This window comes from Podarcis erhardii, assembly GCF_964252035.2.
Source record: "Podarcis erhardii genome assembly, chromosome: 2".
Classification (NCBI taxonomy): Eukaryota; Metazoa; Chordata; class Lepidosauria; order Squamata; family Lacertidae; genus Podarcis; species Podarcis erhardii.
In genome coordinates this window covers 103,214,392-103,241,960 of record NC_138498.1, presented here as the reverse complement: position 1 = coordinate 103,241,960, position 27,569 = coordinate 103,214,392, and the positions used below count along the sequence as shown (strand labels likewise).

At 40.6% G+C, this 27,569-nt stretch overlaps 1 protein-coding gene across 12 annotated transcripts in view; it reads right to left on the bottom strand.

The window, feature by feature from the left end:
* Positions 1 to 27,569, bottom strand: part of CADPS (calcium dependent secretion activator) — a 336,635-nt gene that overhangs the window by 99,884 nt on the left and 209,182 nt on the right. For 4 of the 12 annotated variants that reach the window (XM_081852319.1, XM_081852323.1, XM_081852328.1 and 1 more), the window contains exons 14-18: positions 14,734 to 14,835; positions 14,130 to 14,193; positions 13,057 to 13,180; positions 10,559 to 10,627; positions 9,633 to 9,650 (exon numbers count right to left, since the gene is read on the bottom strand). In XM_081852319.1, the coding sequence (XP_081708445.1) occupies positions 9,633 to 9,650; positions 10,559 to 10,627; positions 13,057 to 13,180; positions 14,130 to 14,193; positions 14,734 to 14,835 (377 nt within the window). The remainder of the gene's footprint in view (positions 1 to 9,632; positions 9,651 to 10,558; positions 10,628 to 13,056; positions 13,181 to 14,129; positions 14,194 to 14,733; positions 14,836 to 27,569) is intronic. The other 8 variants (XM_081852326.1, XM_081852327.1, XM_081852320.1 and 5 more) reach the window with 3 other exon arrangements.

Sequence of the window (27,569 nt, the reverse complement as noted above, 5' to 3'; positions counted from 1 at the left end):
TCAAAGTGTTGGTGCTGACCTTTAAAGCCCTAAACAGCCTCGGTCCTGTATACCTGAAGGAGTGTCTCCACCCCATCATTCAGCCCAGATACTGAGGTCCAGCGCCGAGGGCCTTCTGGTGGTTCCCTCACTGGAAGAAGCCAAGTTACAGGGAACCAGGCAGAGGGCCTTCTTGGTAGTGGCGCCTGCCCTGTGGAATGCCCTCCCAGCAGATGTCAAGGCAATAAACAACTATCTGACTTTTAAAAGACAACTGAAGGGAAGTTTTTTAATGTCTGATGCTCTATTGTTTTAAAAATTCGGTGGAAGCCACCCTGAGTGGCTGGGGAAACCCAGCCAGATGGGTGGGGTATAAATAATAAATTATTATAAATTATTATTATTATACAATACCTTGGCTACTGCATCCCTTTGGGGCTGTACCTTCCACTCACACTTGGGGAGAGGCTGAACCAGCAGATATAACCACAGGCTTACCTGCAAGAATTTGTCTCTAGATGAAATGTAGATTCATCCCAAGCTTAATTTTCTTTTCAACAACATATTTTTTTATTTTTTTTTAATTATAACCTCCTCCATTTAAGAGAACCATATTGTGGACAACTGGAGCACTGCTCAATGAAACGGCATACTTCTCAATCATTTCATACTTAATTTAATTCATACAGATTCACATATCTCATGCAAAATGTTATGCAACAACAATGTTATTTTGTGCTGACGTTGATATTTGAAAATGTTGCATATGTCAGACATTGCTAGACAAAAAAGGTGGACATTTTGAAACCAATGCTATTTACTAGAAGCGCTGCGCTAGGAAATTTCTCTTTTTCAAAGCCTACGGTCAAGACTACTTTCCTATGATCTAAACTAACAGCAAATTAAGGAGAAAAAAGACTAAACTAGAAAGATATATTTAATAAAAGAAAGGAAAACCATTACGGTTACTTGGTGCTTGCTTAGGTATGCCTTTCAGCATCTGATTTATCATGTTAGTCTGCGTTTGAATGGATGGAGTGGGCCCAGCTGGGGGCTTGGGCACTGACGATCGAGCTGTTCGTGAATGATGTAAAGAGACAGCAAAAGTAAAGACACATGTGACTTCATAAACAGTGACAAAAAAAAGATGAAAACTTTTGAACGAAAAGTAAGCAGAAATGATAAAAGTACAAATGGAATAGCTGCTGTTTTGCTTATCGTCAACTCAAGTACTACACAATTATGACAACAAACATTTTTTTCTGAAGTCGACAGATTCCACTATGCTACAAGAATTCACAATCTAGGATGCTTAAAATTCAGTGCGAATGCTAATTGTTATTTCATGTAGCCAAGTGCAAAAAGCAGGATTTTAGTACAGTCAATTAGTTGTGTATGTTTTTTTTTAAAAAAACTTTATCTGCATGTGTCAAATGTGAAATAGCATTGCATGCCTTTTATACCCATATCGTGGCAAGAAATATTGCCTACTATGGATTTCTTCTAGATATTGTGAGACTTATTAACTGAAAAAAAGCAGAAAGTACAGAAACGAATTGTTTTGCAATGACTGCATTTTGAAAAAAGTAAATAACACCATTCTGGGCTAAAAGGATTGCTATACAGCATTCTTTGTGCAATTTAAATATGTACTCAAATCTCTCGCTTTCTTTTAAAAAAATGTGTGGTTTCTGATTGTTTCCAGCTCATTATTTTCCACTTGGAATTCTAGTGGCTTTTATATTCTGGGTTGAATCATATATAAAAACTTGCCAGCTCTATCAAATATGTTACTTTGCTATTCCAAATGTTAGAATACTGCAAATCAGGACTTGACCCATCTGTCATATAGTTTGTGATATCAGCCTAGGGGGAATATATATATATATATATATATATATATATATATATATATAATTTCTGTATGCACACAACAACAAATTCTATATGATATATGATGAATGTACCTCTCCTATAGTTTCTGTTATGTTCAAGATCAACATTATAATAGCCAAAGCACTTCTCTAAACAATTCTGTCTGCAAGGAGTCTGGCATATTTATCTACATGGTTTGTTGCCAGAAGCCCTTTTCTTTTTGCTTGTATTTTCCAGAGATGGAAAAGAAGGAGAAAAGAAAGAAAGAAAGAAAGAAAGAAAGAAAGAAAGAAAGAAAGAAAGAAATTGTTTGGCTCTTTACAGGAAGATGATTTCTGGTGAATTGGAATTTTGAAAGTGTTCTAAAATGTTATAAATGGCTGTATGTTCAGGGTGGTAGAAACATTTGCCTCTATGAAGCGCAACTGTAAGGGAGCAATCCTATATTCATGAAGCTGGCGTAAACTTACAGCAGATCTAAACTCCGTTCAGTCATGGGACTACTTTCTACTGAGCTGACCTAAGTCTGGCAGAGGGGAAACAAGTCTTTAAAATACGGTTTGGGTTATACCACCCTTTATAGCTTAACTGATGCTGGGTTGCCAGGTCACATGACCAAGCTGAATGGTCTTAGGATCTGGCCTAAGTCCTCCCCCCACTTTGGTCCCTCCCACATCACATCCCTGGAACGCCCTTTCTTCAGGGCTTACTACAGCTTAAGATCTGCCAGGCTCAGTTCAGCCAAGGACGAGGGAAGATACTCCAGCGTACCTCCAGCTGAGCTGAGGGTGAGGAAGTTAAGCTGTTGGATCACTGCCTTGTCATGGCAAAGGGGCTTGAATAATTCAGAGAAGCTATGAGCTTCTGCAGGGCCACCCAAGATGGACAGGTCATAGTGGAGAGTTTTGACTAAATGTGATCCACCTGGAGCAGGAACCGGCAAGCCACTCCAGTATCCCTGCCAAGAAAACTCAAAGACAACAGGTTTGCCCAAATTGTGGGAGACAGTGGAAGACAGGAGTGCCTATCGTGCTTTGGTCCATGGGGTCATGAAGAGTCAGACACGACTAAACAGCAACAACAAGCCTGGCTGCACCAGGAACCTCCTGGCTCAGCCAGAGATCTGCTGAATACTAGCCTGATTATCCCAGCAGATATTGCTTTAGGATTGCTCCCTTAGGCAGCAATCCCACACAAACTTTGCCTGCTTGGATTCCACTGAAGCCAATGGGATTTGAGAAGCCCGTATGAAGGATGGTATCCCAAATCTCCATCCCATTCTAAGAGGTATACACTCTCTGTCACACAAACAAAAGCCAAATAATCATATGCCCATCGTACCCATAATGGTCTGCCATAACCATAATGGGTGACCTGAAGGGCTGTTCAAGCTTAGTTTTCACGTTCCCTTTTGATATGGTGACTTTTCCCACATGGCAACCTAACAAGGCATGTTTGGGATGACAAATATGGGGAGGCCTGTGGGGCCAAGTTACTGCTCTAAGCACATAGGCCCTCCCTTGTCAATGAGTGGATATCAGGGGCAAGAGAAGTAGGTGCATGGCTGTCAGGGTCAGAATGTGCTATCTGGCTGCCCCACCACATATTGCATATATGCATAGAGGAATCTATTTAGTGCTCTGATGGTGTTTCCTGCTTGGCAGGAGGTTGGACTCGATGGCCCTTGTGGTCTCTTCCAACTCTATGATTCTATGATTCTATCTCTCCTGAACAGCCCTACTGAGCCAAAACCTCAGTCCACATTCCTCAAAAATAATGCACAAAGAACTTGGAAAGCTTCACTGAGCTTTATGAAATTTCTGAATGCTCCTTATAACATTTATGCTAGGAATACCTATACAACTTAGGTGACTAAATTTCTTTCTCCCTTTTTCTGAAATGGTTCCCCTTTCCTTGAAATGAATCCATCAATTCATGTCCCAAAATATCTTAGCCTAATTTCTCATAGGCTAAGGAAGGGAAGGGATACTAGTAAAGTTTTTGGCCTCATGCTAAACACATTATTTCTGATTTTGTCTAGTATTTCCCTTTGTTCCCTTTGTGGGGATATTTTCTCCCCATGATGCTACGGGTCAAGGGGGCAGAATTTCACAGAACCACTGTGAGTCAAGAAAAGATTGGAAATGGAAGCCTGCTGTAGGCCTCTTAGGAAACAGCCATCCTATCTCGCATGCAATCTGGCCAACTCATAATCTTTGATTTAGAGAAAAAAATATCCCAGGCTAGTCTTGGTTAAAGCCCTTTGAGGGCATATTAAAGCTCACCTCAAAAGGAAAAGTGAGCTTTATTTGTCTTTCTGAGTTGGAGAAGACTTGCTGGCTTCCATGGCCTCCTGAATTTCTGTCCTTATCTCTGTATTTTGTACCCATTCAGTCTAATGGACCAACATCACACCACTCTGTTTAATACAGAAATATTTAAGATGGTCACAGGTGGGTAATTTTTCTGGACAAGGTTAGCTTCCTTGGCTCCGCTGGTGTGTTTGTACTATGCTGACCTTCAGACCACTTCAAGCAACCCAGCTGTCAGGAAGCTAGTATAGCAACTTTGCCTCCCCTGGCAAGCCTCTTCTGCATGTGTGTGCTTCTGTGTGTCCACCCCAAAAAATTAAACTAAAACAACGAATGCTGATAACAAGAGCAGTGTTTGGAAAAGGCTGTCGTTCCCTTGCACCAGATATATGCATGGGTCAATTATGTCGCTGCAGACCATTTTCATCTGACCTGTTCCCATTCAGTTACAACGTGAATGGCATTTCCTCAAAGGAATACCAAAGCCAGAGGACAAGTGCACCCACGAGACACGGCTTAGCAAGCCCTGCAGTAACTCAACTCTGCACCATCCTTAAATATGTTCCAGCTACTGAACTTGCCAGCAGCTGCACATTTTTGCCAGTTGCTGCAGACCTAGACACCTACAGTGACCTAGATGAAAAATATATTTCAGAGCTGATTGGCATTTAAATCCTGCAGCTGTCAAACACGCCTGGGTTGCGCAACTGCAGTTGGGGTGTGCTTGTTTGCGAGTGCCCGCGCACATGAGTGGGCGCCCAAAGCAGAAAAATATGGGGAAGAGAATGAAGCAGAAAAAAGGGCGGGGAGAGCGAGAGCGAGAGGAATAAAGAAAGAAAACAGCGTAAAGCAAAGTGGCCATAGCAGCTGGCCTTATCAAGTATTTTTTTTTAAAAAACAAAACAGCTTAAAACATATGACCTATGGATTGGATTGTGCAGTTCTCAGCACATTGATCCACTACTCTGATTTTTCTTTCTTTGAAATGAAATTGTAAAAACAAAAGGAAATAGGAATAAGTATTTTTGAAAGCTACCAGGGAGGGATCTGTGCATATTTCCCTACAGCTCCGCAACATGCACCACAATAGTAATTAAAATACCCCTGCTGATTCCCTACTGATGCCAACAAGTGCATATAGATGGCTTCTGCCAAACTCTGGCATGAGATGTAATTGCTTCATGCTAGGTTATAAAGGCAGTGGGCGGAACCAGGAATACCGTCACATTACAAAAGTCCAAATTCCAGGACCACCCTTTCAACTTTCAGGATTACATTAACAGCATTTTTTTTTTAAATAAAAAAAGATTTCTTTTTTATGTGTGAGTACTAAAGAGACCTGATTCGCTCTAGCTTGGGGACTTAGGGACAGAGCAGGGCTGGCTGACATTTGGGTGGGCAGCATGCCTGCAGAGATCAGTTTGTAGGAATTGGCATCTCCATATTCTACATGTCTTTTGTAGCTGTTGTGATTTACCTGATTGTAACAGTTCAAAAGAGAGCCATTATAATCTCAGAAACAATAGTGGCAGGCTAGACATTCCCGTATGGAGGTATTGATTCACACAACGACTCTGAGCTGATTGCCCTGCTGAGATGCTCAACCTCTTCTCACATCCATTGCACAGAAGTGAAACGCTCAGGATGGTGTGAAAAGCAATATATTTGCTCAGTACAAGTACCGAAAAGCTGGTATCAAACGGGATAAATCAATACCAACGGTGGGTATGAAAACACAGGAAAACTTCAATATCACTTAGAAGCTATTCCATTATCTGAAAACTGCTCATTTTTGCCACCTTGTGGATATTTTTCTGTGATGATTGGGTATAATCTACGGTGCTGCAGCACTTTCTGTCTTTACAGTCTAGGAATTACTTTATCTTCTTTGAAACAATAAATAGAATCAAGCACACATTCTGTCCACACAATGCCACTAGTCTCATGTACAACTCCTATCCTGCTTTCAGGAGATCCCTTCTAGCTGGACTCCTGGTTGGAATCGCAAGCAAAGATTCAGCTCTGGGGGAAAAGACCCCTGGGAAGAGAAGGCGTCTTATAAGTTTGCCTGTGACTTATAAGAGAGAAAAAGCAGGGAAACATTAGCTCCCTTTAGGCTCTCGGTGCTTTCTGTTTCTGATGGCTTCCTAGAACCCAAGCCTTCAGGTTCCTTCAGCATATTAGAGATGCAACAGCTTCACTATTAGCTGTAGCATTGCAGCATACCCAGCTGCTAGTGTAGAACAATCCCAGATGTTTTCTGGAGAACTCTGTAGCTATATACTCCTTCTATTCAACTTCAAAGTGTTTCATACCCTTACTTCCACTCTTTCATTGCTAGAGATTCCTTGGATAGGAAAGTAATGGTTGGGAGAACATAGGCAGGGTTGGCTGCTGAAACAGTTCTCCAGCTGCAACAACTGGCCACTGGTTCTCATACTCGCCCTAAATGGAGACGGGATGATGGAGGAGGCTGAGGACACCTCTGTCTGCCCTGTGCAAATGTATATTTGTTGACTGGTAACAGGCTCAGGCTTCCTTTCAGCTTAATTTCCATCCCTGGCTGGATGTGGACCCAGATCTGCATGCTGCTCTATGCTGCCGAGATTGACCGACAGCATGAAAGCAGAATCCATGTATGTCCCTCTTAAATTTCTATGGGTTTTTTTTTTTTTAAATGGCAGGAGGGTTGAATGGAGATTGTCCTGGGGTTTCAAATCCTGCCACCCTCAGTGAAAAGGATCAGATAACAGGTGACTGGAAAGACCTCTGCCTAAAATCATGGAGAGGGTGCTAGAGAAAGAAATAGTCTTGTCCCAGGACAAGTCAGCCTCCTTTGCTCCTATGGGGAATTCCTCTGATATGAAAGAATCCACTTTTTCCCTCTCGTGGGGCTTCAGTTGCATGTAGTCTGGCCACTACTCAACACTTTAACGATGCAGAAGTGGATTTTGTTTGCCTTCTAAACGGTTTAAAGATATTTCACAACGTTGTGTTAGAACTGGCAATAACCATCTCTTTGTTTGCAAAATGCAAGGCTGTTATGGGTTGACTGCGCTTTACTAGTTACATGATCAAATAACAACATTTTGGTTTCAATATCTGTTCCATTGTTCTTACTTTCATTGCCTACTCCATTTAACATGCAGGTTGTCTTTTGCAGCTAATCAACACCTTCTGACTACTCTAAACAAAATATATTCTTTTACCAAATCACATTAGGACTATACATGTACAAGGAATGCTCTGTTTTATAAGCTGTAATATGGTATGAATTGCCTTAAGCCACTTACAGCAAATCAAGAAGTATCACTAAGAACACTCTTAAAATCTACCTAACTTTGGCATGTCATATTATGCTTCTCTAGCAGAGTAAGATAAACACAGTGAAAATTAGTGAGCAGGACCCTTTAGTATTGAAGTTATTCAGATATCTGTGCAGAACTGTACCTATAGAAATGTACCTAAAGGTTGCTGCAATTATTATTTTCTAAACAGATAATGTATTTTAAAATTCCATGTGCAAATATAAATGAATCTTTTGCATTACGTTTTATGATATGCTAGAATTCATTGGAGCTTCTACTGAGTGATGTTCTATATCACGTGAGAATATTTCTGCTCACAGGATTGTACTTCCCCCACTTCTCATCCGCTTTGCAGGTCCCCAAAATATACTCTGGAGGGTGGGGGATCTTCTGGAACAGATTACTAGGAGTACAAAGGAGGCACATTGGGGAGGAGAGGAAGGGAAAGTTCCATTGTGAAATAATGAATCTGTATTGCAGCTCGGTGGACAACAATGGATGCCACCAATTGACTTTAGAGTGACTTTCATGTGGTTGTGGTTTGAATACCCACCATGTTCCTTTGGTGTCAATTTGAGGTGTACTGCATCATGATACTTTCTGAACAAGAAAGCAAGCAAAACACAGTTCAGTTTGAAACATGGACACAATGGATGCAATCCGGACCCATTTTTAATCAAGTGGGGGGAAATATATAGAATGCCAGAAAAATGTAACTGCAAGGTTGTTAGTGTAGCTCAAAGATGGCTAATCCACAGCTATAACCTGCACATAAGATATGCTGAATAACCAAAATATGGAGACTATGTTACCTAGCACATGTTACCTAGACTATGTTACTTAGACTGTTGACAGTGACAATCCCTTACATGTCTGGTGAATATTCAAAAATATAGAGATGGACCAGTGAACCATGTTCACTAGACATGTTCAGATCCACTCCATAATTCTGGACGGTCACAATATACATGTGGCATGGGTACTATTCCCTCGTGATTGTCTCATTTTGCTAATGTACATTGATGCCTGATGCAGATGCAGCCTCAACTGTACTTTATGGATGCATCAAGTTGATGCATGTAAGGCTGCCTGTCCTTGTCAGAGCCACCATTAGTCATAAATATCTGTTTAAATTCTGTATAAATCAAGATAACTGGATGCCCTTGATATTGTGACAAAATGATTACCTAATAATATTGTTTATGCAAAGGGAAGGGTAGGCAGTTTTAGTTATTTGTTGTGAGCTTTCCTTAGGGGACGACAAACTGTTCAACTAAAAGAAGAGATTTCCTAGTATTTTAGTATAGTTCATTCTGGTGTAAGTGGAATTATTGTATGAAAAAATGAGATACTGAGCCACTTTGTGGTAGCGTCTCTCAAAGATGACCCTGATGCAATCCAAGGCAGAATTTGCAACAAAATTATGCATTGCAGAAATATTTTCTCTCTCTAAAAACACTTCAAAATCCAGACAATCTGCTTTCACAGAACATAAACGAAGGACTCAAGAAAAATAAAGAAAAATAAATTAAATTAACAGTTCAGATCTTATGAAATTTCACATGAATATTTTTTTATATCCAGAAGTCATGAAAAAGGTGGCATCTCTGACGAATTTTTACTGAATTATTTTTCAAAGTTTTTTTTAATCTGAACTGTATTCTTGCTTCATTACATCACCACATTACAAACAAAAAATAATAATACAAGAAACATGACTTCTCTCCGACTGTATTGTTAGTTACACATTAACAGGAAAACAATTCAACCCGAATAGGGTATTGAACAGAATATATGAAAAACAAAAATGAGATTAAGTTTAGGTATCAAACAGTGGTTTGAACAGAATGCCAGATTGCTAATAGTACTGAGTTCTGAAATGTACTTTGAGGGTTGTTTTTGTAAACTTTTTTCTTGATTAAACTGTGTCTCGTCTCCTAGTAAGATGGCACTGAATTTCTGTTCTACTAGATCTACTTAGGGGAGAAGGAGAACACTCATTACAGGAATTAAGACAGCACAAATTAACTCCTTAAGTATTACTGCAACTCCAACTTCTCTCTATAAAGGAGTACATATCTTAAGGAGCTACGGAAAGGAAAACAAAGATCAATAAAAACTCAACAATCCTAGCAATGTATAATATACAGTTGTTCACCTGCATCCTTTTGATTCTCTATATGAAAGAGAGAGAAAGCAACAAGGAGAAAAGAGAGAGAAACAAGAACAGATATGCAGGATTAATGAGCAAGTGGATCAAAATGCCCCCCAGTTATGTGTGATATATGACATTCAAAAAGAAAAAAAGTTGCCCAAATCTTTCCCACCACCCAGAAGCATGGGCAATCATCAAAAACGACTTGCTTTGCCAAGATAAAATGTTATGTTGTAAAAAGAAAAACTGGTGTTTAGGTGGTTTAAGCTCTGAGCACGCATACTGGCTATTAGACTGGTAAAACGAATATACACAATTTGTCCTATTCAGAGCTCTCTATAGAGGAATATTCAGGCAAAAAGAACCTTGGATAGCACTCTGTTTGAGAGAAAACAGACAAGAGACGTGGAAGATCTAATGTACAGGGAAGACATTTTTCTGCGGTCGTATGCACAAATTGTAAAGAACTTTTGAAACACATACACATTAGGGAAAGATAGAGATGACTCTTTCCCAATGTCTTTTTTTTCTGACCTCTAGCTCATTGCTCCCCCATGTAGTTGCTGTCTTTTGATTGTGTACCAGTGACAAGTGTTTACAAATTGGGGTTACACAGAAGCAAAGTAAAAATGCATTCAGGTCACAGACAGAAAGAAGAACTGAAAAAACTTACAGACAAATTGGAGTTCGTCACAAACAAAAACAGCTGATTTTTTTTCTAACCTTTTTCTTTTCTCTCTTTTTTTTAGGCTGATAAAAAGTGACTGGACTTCTCACACTGGGACTTTCACAGACAGAAGCAACAGACAAAGCCAATGCTAAAAGACTTGAAGCAAGGAAAGTGAGTTGGTTTGGCTCTGGATTGTACTGAAGTAATGAAAACAGAAAAGAGTGAAGACGGTATGGAGAGGAGGGCGGAAGGTACTCACGAATGGTTAAATCCATCACTTGAGAGGCCAAGCAGAAGACAGGATGCTCATACATTTCTCTCTTTTTCCCTATAAAAGAGGATTTGGGCATGCAAGAGGCTTAGGTCAGAGGTAAAGAGGTTATAGGTCATAGGTCAGAGGAAAACTTTACATTAGCTCAAAAGGAAAGTAGCTGTAGAGTATTTTGGGATACACACAGGAAAAAATAATAATAATTAAAAAAAAAAGATTTAAAATTGGAGGTTTACTGGATTAACCATTCAGCATGCTCATGAGTCACAAAAGAGATTGTGACCATGATTCTAAAGGTTTGTTCTGAATTGTTTGCGGGAATATAATGGTCAGAACGTCATGAATAGAAGGAAATAGAATTTGATTGATTTAAGGCTCCAAGATACTAAGGAGTTTAGCCTTCAGTATCTAAGGCTTTCACAGGTATTTCTTCATAAACATAGCCTCAAGCAGCATTGCTGTGAAATTGTTTCTTAACTTAATTTTAACGAACTCAGGCTAGTTAGACCTCGAAGGAGGCATTTGGTTTCCAAATTGTAGACTCCGCTGCAGAAATGGTCAAACAATGATTGTTTTTAAGTTTGAAAAAAAAAGGAGCAGAAAAAAGCGAAGAGGAACTCAGAGTGAGCGGACTATGCTCATGAGAGAAAACCTGAAGCATGCAGCTTGCGGATGTTGGGTTGTTTTGAATTAACAATCCCAGCATGCTCTGAAACTGATGCAACCACTTTTTATAGAGGCAGCATAGAAAAGTGGCTGAACCAACCACGAACAAGGAAGGAGAGAAGCAGAAGAGAGCAGGTAGTGTGGGATGAAGTACTTCTCCGAAAACAATAGCTGGAATTCAAAACAAAACAGGAAAACAAAACAAATAATAAAAAAGTTTGTTGCTTCAAAGTTTCCCAGACCTAAAAGTCACAGTGCCAAAAAAGAGGGCAAGGTATAATTAAAGACAACCAAGAAGAATTGAGGCACCAAAGGAAAGTACACGCTAACTGTTCTACGTTTTGGGAAATGAATGCATTTTTACTTACAGATCATAAAGTTTGTTTTTGCATAGATATATCTGAAAGAAGAGAGCAAAGCTTACCGACAGAGTTAGTGAGCGTTACACAGAGACCTTGGGAGTCCAGTGTCCATTCAAAAGGAAAGTCACAACAACAACAACAACAACCCCAAAACTGCCTCTGAACTGGAGTTCTCCCATGTCCTCGTGCAGCATATTTAAACATTGAATTTTTTAACAGAGTTCACCAATTAAAACCATTCTGTGAAGTCGAGTGCTTTGATAAATTGCTTGATAGCACAGCGCTCAAGAGACCTGCGTTCCTTCTCTATTTTCATCGCTCATTACCAAGTCAAGAGTTGATAAACATCCTTTTAGTGCCCAATTCTTAAGCGTTTCTCACTGGATGCATAACAATGAATTCATTACCACTGGTACACAATTTGCATTGTCAACGTGGGGGGGGGGGGACATTGAAAAAGAGAGGAGGTGTATAATCTACAGACCCTGGAAATATGGGGCATATCACAATAATCCAGTCCTTATGACCAGCAAGGACTATGGAAAGAAAAAAAATAATTGAACGGTGATATTGTTTCCTCTAGCATTATTATTCGAAGCAAACGAGAACATTGCTTTATTTAGCAAAGCTTCATGGCTCACACATGACAAGAACCCCAAATCCACAGCACATAATTCAATTTAAACATCTAACAGCAAGGCATTCGTCGTGTTGTGTAGGAGTTTCAAATTACTGTACAGCAGCCAAAAAGGTAACAATGAAAACTGATTAATGTGTAAAGATCTATCTGCATGTATAGAATTCCTGCCAAAAGCATATCTTCAAGCAAGTTTAAAAATGTCTTTTTGATAGCTACATGTGTCTCTGGTCACTAGTTGTTATTCTTCCCTAACGTAAAAGGTCAATAATATCAGCTGTGGCGAATTTAGAGTGACAAGAATGAAATCTGATGCAAGTGTAGGGCCAACTGATTTGACAAGATCTGCTATGCATAAAAGAGGAGGTGGCAAAACATTACCCAGGAAAAATAAATAAATAGACATCCTAAGCTGGCTTACAAATGAGTGTGCACAGTTAAAAATATTTAATTTTTGATATTTCCATTGTTTCATGAACTCCGCTGTCACAAGCAATTAGCTGTGTTTCCCATCCCAGTTACAAAACATGACATACTATGTTGATCTCAATGGTTGTTTTCTAGGAAAACAACACAACACATATGAATATTGTACAAGTGACCAAACATGCTTACTCTCCGGCAAAGTAATTACCCTGTGTACCATTTCATGTTCTTAAAAAAAGAGAGGAAGATTTTACCCTAGCCTTATTTATCCTGCAAGCTATGGCATATTTTGATTTTATTTATTTTCTTTTTCTTCTTTTTTTTTTAAAAAAGCAGCTTAGTCGTCTCACTGAAACAGGAAACCAGCGTTAATTTTAGTAGCAAAATCGCCTTACCTTCAATTTTGGCATACTCTGAGAGCCGTGTATAGTTAGTCAATGCAGCTTGCTCTAAGCATTTACGGATGACGGTCTTTACCTCCTCTTGAGGGACTGGAGTAACTATGTCTTTCATCAAAACCTTGATATAAGAAACACTGATTTGTTGTGTCATCTTGAAATTAACTGCTTTTGTTTTCCATTTCACCCACCTAAAAGATTTCAAAGGGTTCACAGTGCCCTTTGTCTCCCTCTACTGGTTAGAACACAGGCAGCAACAATATTGCCCATTGCATCTTGGGAACTATTGAACCTGATCACCGTGGCCCATGGTTCTAGGTGTTTTGCATTTTGAAAGAGAGTGTGAGGAAGTGGGCTGCTAGGAGTGGGGATCCAGCAACATCTGGATGGCACTATATTTAGGCTACCTGTACATTAGATGTTAAGATAAAATGATTGGTTCACAAGGTTCATTATCATTAGATGTACGGATTAATTGCACCAGCCCTAAAGTACTTGTTCAATTAGAGCTGAGTTCAGGTTTTTCTGCTAGCAGGATAAAACGATGACTTTGTGGCACAGAAAATTGCAATTAGAATTCTAGGTGTTATAAAATATCCACGTGTACATGAAGCTTTAAGCTAGTGTTGTTCATAGAGTCAGGAGAGGCCAAGGGGTAACCCAGCCCAACCAAACCAAACCAAACCAAACCAAACCAAACCAAACCACGGCTGTCAACTTTTCCCTTTTCTTGTGAGGAATCCTATTTGGAATAAGGGAATTTCCCTTAAAAAAGGGGGAACATTGACAGCTATGAACCAAACCCACCCATGAAATCTGGACCACGGTGTGTCCCAAGCAGAGAGCAGGTGTACTGAAGAACGCTGCTCAAATGAAATGACACACACAAGTATGCCAGGAGATTGAAAAGCCCCTTCACCCACTCATTTCCAATGTGATTGGAAGGAAAATGGCATCCAGACTCCAAATATATAATCAAAGTCAATATAAATTCCACTGAATGAAAAGAGCCAAATATGAGAACTGGGTTTTTTTTTAAAAAACCAACCTTTCAGGACCCTTACGCTTACCCTTTCCAGGAGTGATAGTGTGGCTTTTAAAGCACCTTCTGGTCGGCCGAATGGAAAGCAATACCTAGGGTAAACACATAGCATTTTTGGATACGTGCAAAATGTTTTAAAAGCTAACAAATGATTTACACCCATAGTGCAAGTCCCAGTCATTCCCCACTTATGTGGTTCAAAGTGAATAAGGAAAACAAGGCGGGCAGGGGGGCGGGCAGGGGCAGGGCAGGGAGAAGAAGAAATTGCTATTTTGGTTTTGAAACTGGAATAGCAATACTTTATAAAAAACAAAACCCTAATCTTCTGGCTGCTTTTAGTTAATAAGTACTGACAAGATAAAAACAAAAAAAGGCAATTGTTTATAACATGGAGACATTCCACTGTAGACTTCTATTCTAAACCTTTCATGGCAAAAATGCACACATAATTCCATTTTACATTTTCTGTATAACATCTCTATGACTGAACTGTCAGTGCCATCTATATGCTAACATATAGTACACCAAAATCACTTTAAAAGTTCCTGCTGTTTATGCAAGTAATCATCACTGCAGCATCTGAAACGCAGCAAGTTGGCTCTTTGTCTGGAAGGTGAAACATCAGTCATTACCTAAAATGTGTGATTTGATTTTCCAATAACAACCGCAGCCTCTCTTTGATTTCTTCAAACCGCTCTTTTTCTTCTACTGTTACCGTTCCTATTCCATCAGGCCTGGAGGAGAGAAGCTATGAATAAGTTGCATTTTACCTCATGACTTTTATGAATCATCAGCACTGTAATCCGTCACACTGTAGTCGAAACAATTATACAAATAAATAAGAGTATTTGAATATTGGGTTTCCAGACTCGGATTACCTGAAATCAGTGGTACCAGAGAGCCTGAATAGCATCTGTGTTTTTTGGGGGGTGGGGAACCTGTGGTCCTTTAAATATAATTGGACTCCAGCTTCCATCAGCCCCAGACAGCACAGCTAGTGGCTAACAATGACAGGGATTATAATTCCAGTTGTATTTCTGCCTTGCAGGGGGTTGGACTAGATGACTCTGAGGGTCCCTTCCAACTCCACATATGATACCTGGAGTACCCCCATTCACTTCAAGGCCACTGCTAGTTCCTTGTGTGAGTGTGGCATTTTGCCCCACACTGGGCACCCCTGCTGGGTTGAAATTCTTGGCTGGTATTCACTGCAGCCTTTGTAAAGGCACAGGGCCAAGGCAGTAAATTGTGTTGCCACTATGTAACTTGTGTGGGGGGCAAATATCTGAATATCATCTATTTCTCCATACCTACGAGACTGCCTTTCCCCATGTGAACCTGCTCCTAACCTGAGGTCATCATCTGAGGCCTGTATCTGTAAGCCACCTCTGGATCAGGTCTGCAGGGTGGTGACTGCTCTTCACAGGTGAGCCCATATGATTTTGGCAACAAGCAAAAACAGCTTCATTCTCTGCTGCCAAATCGTTCTGCTACCCACCAGCCCCCTTCCAGCCTCATGTGATGTACTGTACTTAGGCAAAACTCATTTAAAGCGATAGGGGTGGGCTGCTTGAAAGGGCGGAGCTTGTGTGTGAGTGGGACTCACACCAGTTTAGATCCTGGCCTACTTGCTTTCAGCTATTAGGATCAAAGGTGTGAACGATGCAGTGTGAGGAAGTACAAAGGAGGTGCGAGGTTTTTCTCCTGTGGAAATATCTGTGCTTCTTTTGAAAGCAGCAAAATACAGTGGTGCCTCGCAAGACGAAATTAATCCGTTCCGCGAGTCTCTTCGTCTAGCGGTTTTTTCGTCTTGCGAAGCAAGCCCATTGACGGCTTATCGGATTAGCGCTATTAGCGGCTTTTAGCGGCTTTTAGCGGCTTATCGGATAAGCGGCTTAGCGGCTTAGAAAAAGGGGGGGGGGAAACCCCTGCAGGAACTCGCAAGACATTTTCGTCTTGCGAAGCAAGCCCATAGGAAATTCGTTTTGCGAAGCACCTCCAAAACGGAAAACCCTTTCGTCTAGCGGGTTTTCCGTCTTGCGAGGCATTCATCATGCGGGGCACCACTGTAAGCAGAGTTCTTCCTACGTGCAGAATGCAGTTCTTTGAACAACGCCTAGTAGTACCAAATTAATTATTTTACCTCAGCAAGTAATGCGTTGCTGTGAAACTCCCACCGATGTGCAAAGCAGTTAAGCACAAGTTGACTTAAATCTGTCAGTTTGCATTTCTTAGTGCAGAAAGTATTGATCTGATGTGTAGAGAGCTTTCCTATTCTACTTAATTCAAGAGGGTTCTGGAAGCTTCTCTGTATGAATGAAATAAGCAGAAGGTTCCTGATGTTTGGGTTATTCCCTCAGAGAAGCTGAGGACAGTTGGTTTAAACTGGTTCTGTTATCTCTTTCAGTCATGATCATGCTGACTATAAAAGTAGGGCTAGAAGGAGCCTGGGTTTCTCTTTCTCTTTCTGTCTCTTTTCCTTCTGGTGTGGCATTCTGTACATAGTATGAAATATATATAAAAAATAAATAAATAAATGTCCAGTAGCACCTTAGAGACAACTAAGTTTGTTCTTGGTATAAGCTTTCGTGTGCAGGTACATTTCTGAAAGCTTATACCAAGAACAAACTTAGTTGGTCTCTAAGGTGCTACTGGACATTTAAAAAAAAAAATTATATATATTTTAGGTTTTTTATATATTTCAACTGTGCCAGACCAACACGACTACCTACCTGAATTTGTACATTGTATGCTTAGTGTTAAGGTTTAGACTTATTATGTTTATTGTAAGTTTAAGTTAAGTCTGCTGCAACTGAGTTTCTTATGGACAGTGCCAATCCTGAATGTATTGGATTTGTGACCATTATGCTCATTTGCCTTCAGTAGTAATAAAGCTTTGCTGGATGAAATACAATTGCCTCTGGTCTATTTTTTGGGAATCCTGCAATGTGTTTAAGTTGTTACTCTGCTAACTATACATTGGAATCTACTCTAGATCAATACTGAGTAGAATTTCATGACAAAATCAAAGTGCTGTGCTTTAATTGTTATGCCAGGGGTGGGAAACTTCAAAATGCAGGCCTCCTGTTCTCTCTGCCTGGTCCTAGGAACTTTCTCCAAGCCACATCTCTCCCCAAGCAAGAGCTTGTACTGGTCCTTGAGTGCTTCCACCTGGTTGGGATGTATCCCTAAACCCACAATACTGCCTTTTGTGTTTTGCCTGGAAGAAGTGTGAGGAGTGTGTCTCTCTGTGTGTAGACACTAGCCTACCACACAATGGTAAAATTTACATTTGGTGCTCCACCCACTCACTTTTGCCCCTCCCACATAGCATTGGCATGTAGCCCCTGAAAGGTTGCTCACAATGGAATGTGTCCCTCAGGTTGAAAACAGTTCCCCATCCTATGATTCCTCTGTTACATGGATGTGGTCGACAAAAACCATCTACAGCCATGACTGTAGATCCGGGGAATTGTGCAAATTCTCTGTACAGTGGTACCTCGGGTTACATACGCTTCAGGTTACATACGCTTCAGGTTACACACTCCGCTAACCCAGAAATAGTGCTTCAGGTTAAGAACTTTGCTTCAGGATGAGAACAGAAATCGGGCTCCGGCGGCACGGCAGCAGCAGGAGGCACCATTAGCTAAAGTGGTGCTTCAGGTTAAGAACAGTTTCAGGTTAAGAACGGACCTCCGGAACGAATTAAGCACTTAACCTGAGGTACCACTGTATACCCAAATTGGCTGGCGCGGTCATATGCTGTTCCATTGAATAATCCATGCAAAAGGTAATGAACTACTCTAATCCATTCCAGAAAATAAGTCAACAAACCAGACAATTAGCAACACTATTTCCTACTACTGGCAATTTCCTAGTTGTGTGGACTTGTGTGCTAGTACTCAGTTTGTAACTGTAAGTCTTTCTCTCTGTTAGGAAGAGTAATGGAAGAAGTCTTAAAACTGAACAAATGTTCTTACTTAAAGGCCTCCTCCCGTGTTTGGATTAAAGCTTTGTAAACCCTTCGTATTAGACTAGTTTGGCTATACAAAAGACTTGGCAAGGGATTACAAAGCTTCTAATGAACCTCCTGTCAGGGGTTAATTGGTAAGCTTTATTTTTCCTTTTAATGAATCAGAATGCTCCTAACTTTTTTTATATATAAAAAATACAATCTGTACAGTCAATATTTCATTGACCTAAAGATGCAGAAACCTCAAAATATAATAAATATTAGCACTTGATGTTAAATATGGTTAAAACTCACCCATTTAAAACAAAGGCATTATATACTTTGGAAATGTATTTTTGTCTTTTTTATTCAAAGTGATGAAGTGAATTTTAAACACTCAAAAATAAACACTCATAAAATTGGGTTGCCTATCACTAATCCTGTATACATATGTCCTATTGAGGAAAAGAGAGATTTACATGTTTGATAGGTTTCTACCCCATGTATTTAGATTATTCTATGGTATTACTGTTTGAATTCAGTATACATTTTATACACCAAGCTTGGGTGAATAAAAACATTGATTTAGGCCTCAACTGGAAACATCACTAGGAGAAGACATAAAGCAGTACAAAAGTATATTGTTTTGGCCTCATTTTTGCTTAAATATATAGTTGCATGAAAATTTAGCAGGCTGTTTAATTTGAAACATTTAACTACTAAAACACTTAGAATATTTTAAAATTCCTTATTCTAGAAAATGTTACCACTAAAGTTGCAGTCTTAGAATCACTTACCTGGAAGTAAGCCCCATTGAGCTCAATGGGGCTTATTTCTGAGTAGGCATGTTTCAGATTGCATGGTATGTTTTTGTTTTATAGTAAGTGAGCATTCCTACAATAAGACAAAAGTGACAGCATAGAGGAGGGGTCAGCAAACTTTTTCAGCAGGGGGCTGGTCCACTGTCCCTCAGACCTTGTGGGGGGCCGGACTATATTTTTTTTTGGGGGGGGGGGAATGAACGGATTCCTATGCCCCACAAATAACCCAGAGATGCATTTTAAGTAAAAGGACACATTCTACTCATGTAAAAACATGCTGATTCATGGGCGATCTGCAGGACGGATTTAGAAGGCGATTGGGCCGGATCCGGCCCCCGAGCCTTAGTTTGCCTACCCATGGCATAGAGTTTCAACTCACAGTGCTTGGAGACACTCCTCAAAAGGCCAAATGGAAGGCCTCATTGTAATTTCAAAGAAATATGCAAGCACAGAACCTTAACTGCTCAAAATGAAGGGCACTGCTAATTTTCAAATCAACTGCTTATTTTAGAGAAGGTCCGTTTAACTAAAAGTAATTCTCAAACTAATTAGGGACGGCAGCCTAAGATATAGGAAATATTTGTTTACTGAGATAAATTAAAAGATTTGAAAGACAAATGCCAGGCAAGTACACAAGTTATGTTGTTGATGTGATAATTGTAGCTATCACTTGATAACCTGAACGTGTGAAACTGTTACCACTAGTTATTGCATGATCAAGTTATTACAGATCATTGCCTCTTGTCAGGCACTTGCCCAATAAGGGAAAAATCCAAGATAGGAGGTGATAAGCCCATCATGTGTAGTTGCCCATCTCATGTTGTCAAACTATTATTAAACGCAATGTGTGATTTTTCCCTGATTGCAGCAGTAACCTATGAAGTGTGTTACTGAAAATGTCTTGACATGAGTCTAAATGCAGAAGAAAACAAAATGTGGCTCAAAAACTTGTTCTTTTCCTGTACTCCTTTCGTTTTAAAGACATCTATTTAGAACTTATGGTGAACCCTACATGCTTACTACGGAGAGAGCGGCTTCTTCCAAAGAAGACAAAATGGTAACCACAGACTACAGATGGCAATGGCTGACACCCTGATTCTGAACACATTGCAGGAGAAAGTACTTCCAATTGTGTTTGGGGTCAGAGCACCAGACTGCTGCTTATTTTGCTGCACTCCACAAAACACTACCGAGCCACTCCTTTTGTAGGCTCAAGGAAGTTTACCAGAGCAATAAAACTAGCACTGTGCTGAAACCTGCCGCCCAATTTCTTTAAAGCTTTCTTCCGTCACAAAAGTAGCCTCCATTTTTCTGCAGAGTTGAGCACACTTTATTGGTGACTGAGGGTGTTGAGTATACAGTGGTACCTCGGGTTAAGTACTTAATTCGTTCCGGAGGTCAGTTCTTAACCTGAAACTGTTCTTAACCTGAAGCACCACTTTAGCTAATGGGGCCTTCTGCTGCCGCACTGCCAGAGCACAATTTCTGTTCTCATCCTGAAGCAAAGTTCTTAACCTGAAGCACTATTTCTGTGTTAGCAGAGTGTGTAACCTGAAGTGTATGTAACCTGAAGCGTATGTAACCCGAGGTACCACTGTATTTTTCTTTCCATTGAACATTTTCCCAGCACTCCCCTGTCATGGCTGCCTGTACTTCCTGATCTGAAAAATCCTATGGGAGCAGTCTTTTATCAGCAATGGAGGGCCATAACATTTTCCCATTGATTGATTTCCCATGAGCTTTAATGGAAGCATGGGAAACTGGGAGGCTGGCTCCCAAGTACCTGAGATAAGTGAGCTTGCCATTCCCCCCCCCCCAAGAAAAATCATTCCTTTAACATATATATATATATATATATATATATATATATATATATGCTTTCGTAGATTTTCACGGGTACAGGAATGCAGGTTTTGGTGTCCTCGGGTGTCTTCCCGTGTAAAAGTTGGGGTGTCTAGGCGACGTTTCGACGAGGTCTCACTCGTCATCTTCAGGCTGGTGCTTTCGGCTTCTTGTTACTGGAACAGAGCTCTGTTCCAGTAACAAGAAGCCGAAAGCACCAGCCTGAAGATGACGAGTGAGACCTCGTCGAAACGTCGCCTAGACACCCCAACTTTTACACGGGAAGACACCCGAGGACACCAAAACCTGCATATATATATATATATATATATATAATTTCTTCATTGAGTCATTGAAAAGTAAATACTTTAAAAATAAACAGACCAACAGCTGTCAGAGACCTGGTAGGCAGCTTCCCATACATTGCCAAGAATATTATAGTGTTTTCAGGAATGATGGACAACAGGGGAGGCTTAAGAATGCAAACCACTTGAGAGATGGCTTGCTGAATGGAAGAAAGCATGTTCACAAAACACCACAGCAATCTTGAAAGGTAAACACACAACAACTGCCCTATGCCCCACTCACAACAATTTCACCAACATTTTCTCTCTCCTTTCCTAAAGCTCAAATGCAATACCCTTTTTCTTTAATTGAGAGAGAATAGTTGAAAAAAAGAAGAAAACACAGACTAATTTAACCAGAATACTAGATATGTACCTATATCTGTATCTATTTGTGAAACAAAATTTTAAAATTCCTTCCAGTAGCAACTTAGAGACCAACTAAGTTTGTCATTGGTATGAACTTGAAGGATTTTTTTTATTTTGTTTTGACTATGGCAGACCAACATGGCTACCTACCTGTAACTGTATCTATTTGTGGATTAGCTTGGGTCTCCAAAGCTGCCTCAGAAAAACCTTTATTTTACCAAAAATAAAGAGAATATTGGAATACCTGAAGGAGCTCTCCATTGAGAGACCCCTGAGAAGGAAGGTGCTGGCAGTGGGGAGTGCTGATGCCTTGACGGCCTCACCCTTAAGGCCTGGATACTCCCAAGCATTTTCAGCTACATCTACTGCTGTTTGAACACATGGGGATTGTAGTTTCCAGTGCCTCCTAATCCAATTTTTGAGCTACTAGAAGCTAGAGTTGCAACTAAATTGTAGCAGCATCAGAAAGCTGCCACAGGTCAGTGGCCAGTGAGGGGACGGGACAGAACAATTGGGTAGAATCACTGCAGCAGTTCCATGCTGTTGAAGTGACCGGGTCTGGATCAAGTTCCGTGTGGGCCAGCGATAACTGTGAGAGTGGGTCAGGATCTAGCAGAATGCAGGTTGGCTCTGCATGACCCACCACCTACTACCACTGGTGGTGTTTTGGGGCTTTCTGCTGGGTTAGGGTACCACCAGGGGACTTCCTGGATGGGTGCATCCAAGGAATTATGCTTGGCAGCTTAGTTGGAAAAATGGGATGCTTCAACTCAGTCCAACCCCACTTGCCCAGACTGGTATAAGATGGTGTGATGGTGTGTGTGTGTTAACTGCATTGTCACTCATTACCTCATGTGAAAACTACTTGTGAAACATAATATGTCTGCATGTCCTTACAAAGTATTTTTTTTCGGTGTATATTGCACTGTACCTGTGAGCAGAAACAGTGTTATTATTATTATTATTATTATTATTATTATTATTATTATTATTTTAAAAAATGTATTCACAACACTAGACGGAATTAATAATGATAAAATATCACAGCTGGCTTCTGTGTATCATGTAGCAACAAACTTCAGACAATCTACAGGTCAACTGTAGCCATTTTTGGAGCCGCCTGGATGTCTGGAAGGGCCTGCCAACTAAGAGCCATCACAACTGCAAGGACTTCCTTTCTCAAACAGCTGTGGACTATATTACATCTGACATGACGAGCATCTCTTGAATCTACCTTTCAAACATTCGGCAAACCATTTTCTCACTGTCCTTCACAAAGTTGACATTTTCAGCAGCATGATAGGAAAGATGTCATGTCGGCTGCTTTTCAAGTTCTTGTCACAGTGGTTAGCACCAGTTCTGTCATCTTTACTCTCCTCACAATCCCCCATCTTTAGCCATGTCACAAATAATAATACTTCCAATGTTTTTTGTCAAATTCCAAATACTACCACCCAGCTGCACATCTTTTGGAAATTTATGAGTTATGTTAATTCTTGTTGCTCATCTCCCCAGAAGCTGAAACACCATGATTTCATTAATTAAGTACAAATCTGTAGACGGCACTATGATTATATAAACATAAATTAAAAGCCCTGCACTTATTTTTATATACTTGAAGGGAAATGGAACCATTGTCATTAACAATCATATTATCTCAATTTATATATGTGTGCTTCCTCCTGCCTTCAAATTAATGTTTGGGACATTCTTGCTCTTAGGATTTCCTTTTCTCTGCTGCATTTGGAACATTCTCTTGTTGCAAAGCAAGCAGTCGAAGGGAACAGAATATACCGATAATCAAAAGGCATTATTGGTGGGAGAAGAAATCCACATTTCTGCTGTAGATGTGTGTGTGTGTTTAGGTGCCACTTTCGAGACATTTCTATATTTGATGTTTACAAGTGTAATCACAGGTTTCTGCAACTTGTGCAATTTGTATTTTACCATTTTATTTCCAATGATTAAAAAAAGTGTACATAATGTCACATTTAAATGTAGTTATGTCATGCTTAGATCCAGATCAGGAATACAAAACATGAGGGAGGACAGAAACAGTGCACAGAAACGTCAGACTTGTGGTGTCTGTAAATCTCTATGTAAATCTCACAAAGAATTGCAGACATGTTACAGTGCAGCCACCTCTATATGAATTTAGGTCAACCTACAGAATTGGAAATATCTCAGACTTGAACGGTAGCAGATTCCCTCCCCCCCCCCCCATTTTGATACTGTTTGGATTCTGCTAGAGAAATTAATAGGGCATAATAGTACAGATGGGTGTTGGGGGGTGGAGAGAAAAGGGAGGTTGGGATAGTGCCAGGAAAAGGTGCCTTTATAATGAGATATTAAAACCCTAAATTAGCTGTTCATAGTGTGCATTTTAAAATATTGTAAACACATTACACGAGAAGCTAAAATGTCCTGTCTACTCCTAGTATTACTCATTGACTAATTATTAATCAGCCCCAAAAGAAATCTTTCTGAAGTGAGTTGTCAAGTTTAAAAATAAATGGTCTCGTGGCAAAGACAATATCCCCCCCCCGACTGCTTCTTTGTGCAAATCGCAGGGTTAATTATAAATTATAATTAGGACCAGAGGTCCTAAGGCCACGATGTCTTTCTGGAAACCCCACCTCCCCACCATGCCCTTTTCTAATTGTACACGGTGCCTCGGGGGCTAGTTATGCTGCTCAAGCAAATATATCAAAATCATTTCTTTTAAACCAAGGAGTACTATACGAGGCAATAGCATGCATTTGTGTGCAATTATAAGCACACATTATAGCTCTTTGGGGTTAATCCCTTTGACATTTGCCTGTTCCAGTGTGGCTTTGAAATGAACACAGTGTCTTTTACACCTTTCATGATAACCTCTCCCGTTCTTGGAAAAAGAATGCCCATTAGTAGGCACATATAGCCTGATAAATACCTGATCCGAACTGGTGAAATTTAAAGGATCAAAGCCCTCTTTCCTTTCCTTTTTCTACATCATGGCCCCTTGAAAGTGTTTTGCGGTGCAGAGGACTTACAATACCTGTGACTATTATGATGCAAAGAGCATGTCCAGATGGCTGCCTGGCGGTAAGCCCAGGCGTATTGTGTTATTACATAACCATGTCACATCAGAAATGCAGCTGTTACCGGCAAAGGGCAAACTGAGTGCTGCTCCCAACATGCATGACCACACCTGGTTTTATCTACTGGTTCTTGCCTGTTCTGCTGCAACCATCACATCACATGGGAAAACCTTGAATGAGACAGTATGGAGGGGCTAATGTGCTTACTTGGTCATTGCTGTATTTTTGTGGCTAACATAGGCAGAGCTATAGATCTAATTTCTCTTGCATTGCTCAAGGCTGACACCCACTACTTGGGTAAGCAGCATGTTCATTAGTACCTCTCATAGAAACTCTCTTATATACAAAGGTAAAGTTAACATATGAAGAGCCTTGCTGGATCACGCCAAGTGCCTGAATAGTTGCGCACGAGACTCTTAATCTCAGGGTCGAGGGTTCAAGCCCCACGCTGGGTGAAATATTTCTGTATTGCAAGACATTGGACTAGAGCAGGCATAGGCAAACTCGACCCTCCAGATGTTTTGGGACTACAACTCCCATCATCCATAGCTAACAGGACCAGTGGTCAGGGATGATGGGAATTGTAGTCTCAAAACATCTGGAGGGCCGAGTTTGCCTATGTGTGGACTAGAAGACCTTAGTGGTAACTTCCAATCTACATTCTATGAAATCTTCTCCAGAGCCCTATTTCCTGTAGTGAATAAGTAAGAATAACGAGTAAGAATATAAGTAGAGCTCTATTGGATCAGACCAAAGGCCTATCTGGTCCAGCATCTCTCCCCCCCGCCCATATTAGCCAACCAGAAGTCTATGAGAAGGCCACCAGCACAAGAGCACTTTCTACCATTGTTCTCTGTATTCAGAGGCACACTGCCTCAGGTCCTGTAGGTAACTGGGAAATATTGGTGTAATAGTTTAGAACAGGACTTTTAACCAGTGGTGCTTCACAGTATATCAGGTGGTATAAGCAGTACTGCTTGAAAAGCACAAGAAGAGAAGAAGAAGAGTTTAGATTTGATATCCCACTTTATCACTCCCCTTCAGGAGTCTCAAAGCGGCTAACATTCTCCTTTCCCTTCCTCCCCCACAACAAACACTCTGTGAGGTGAGTGGGGCTGAGAGACTTCAGAGAAGTGTGACTAGCCTAAGGTCACCCAGCAGCTGCATGTGGAGGAGCGGGGACGCGAACCCGGTTCCCCAGATTATTAGTCTACCGCTCTTAACCACTACACCACACTGTCTCTCAAGGTTAGAATGATGGAATAAGATTGGAGAAGGGCCATAGTTCAGGGGTAGAACGCATGCTTTAAAAACAGAAGGTCCAAGGTTGAATCCTTTGTGTTTCCAGATAGGATTGAGGAAATACTTCTTTCTGAATTCCCAGAGAGCCAGTGTCAGCCAGTGTAGACAACACTGAGCTTGCTGATCTCTATGTTCCCATGAGAAACCCAGATTCAAATCCTTGCTCAGCCAAGAATCTTCCCGGATGACCTTGAGCAAATCAGTCTCTCATACACCACAGGGTTATTGTGTGAATAATAAGGATAGGTATCGCCTTGAGCTTCTTGGAAGAAAGGCAGGACAAAAAAATGTGTTTATTTTTTAAAAAGGTTTGTGCACAAAGAAGTATTTCCTATTTTAATTAATATATGTAAAATGATAAGGGGCCAAAGCTATGCTGCACCAAATCAAGAAAGTGGGTTGCAGGTGGGATATTTGAAATGTTTCTTCATTCTGCGCCATCTTTCTGGTTCCCTGTCTTTGGACATGATAAAGACTGGTACTTTTTTTTTTCTTAGATGACTGGATAAAGGAGGGTGTGACCAATGCAAGAAAAATGGAAGAGGTGTTGGAAATGTGTGGTTTATTAAACCCCACATGTTCTGAGTGAAGACTCTCTGGTTACAAATGCACTATAACTTTAAAGCACTTTAAAGCACATTTGAAGCAGGTTTCAACCTCCTCAAAGAATTCCGGGCACTGTAGTTTGCTGCTCAGAGAGTTACCATTCCCAGCAATCCTTAACAGACTCTCTGAGGGGCAAACTACAGTGCCCAGAATTCTTTGAGGGGGAAAATGAGTTTTGAATGTGCTTCAGAGGTATAGTGTGGATGCAGTCTTTGTTAGGGGCAGGACCCCTTGCCTTATACCAGTACAGTGGTACCTCGGGTTAAGTACTTAATTCGTTCTGGAGGTCTGTTCTTAACCTGAAACTGTTCTTAACCTGAAGCACCACTTTAGCTAATGGGGCCTCCTGTTCTCATCCTGAAGCAAAGTTCTTAACCTGAGGTAATATTTCTGGGTTAGCGGAGTCTGTAACCTGAAGCATATGTAACCTAAAGCGTATGTAACCTGAGGTACCACTGTACAGCAAAGCAGGCCTGCAACCTACAGCCATTCATTACGGAGGCAGGAAAGAGCCTAGCTTAAGGCAGAACATGGAAGGTGCCTCCTAATAAAGTCTCTCAGCTGAAATGTTCTTCAAAGAATCTCCCTCCTAGGGGTCAGAAAGGAAAGCACCCCCAATGCTTTTGCTCACTGGATGGAGAGACTAGGGGGAATGTAGTGAATTAGTCCCAGCGCCTTTGAGTAAAGAGTCTTTGTCAGGGCACTCATTTACTTACTTACTTACTTACTTACTTACGCATAGTAAAGGTTTGGTCTAGGACAGAAAAGCAAAGCTTAAACTGTGGAAGGGAAACCAAATTAGGTACAGTGAACATGGCTGCATTTGCCTTGCTGACATCTGGACAGGGAGGCAAAATTGTAGCAGAGGCGGGAGGAGGGAGGGGTCCTCATTGCCACAGTATTTATGCTCCACAAGGCTCTCCTATGATCAGCACATACCCAAGCTCTCTCAGAGTCTTATTACATGTCGAAAAAGCAAAACTATAGGGGAACAGATATTCTGCCCAAAAAGCTCTTGGGGGAGGGGGCTAACTTTACATGCTAAAATAAAACGAAAACACACACATATATACGGTACTTTAAACTATCCAAATGGTGCAAATGAACTACAGACAAATATTAACAATTGTACAATTATTGCCGTGTTTCTCT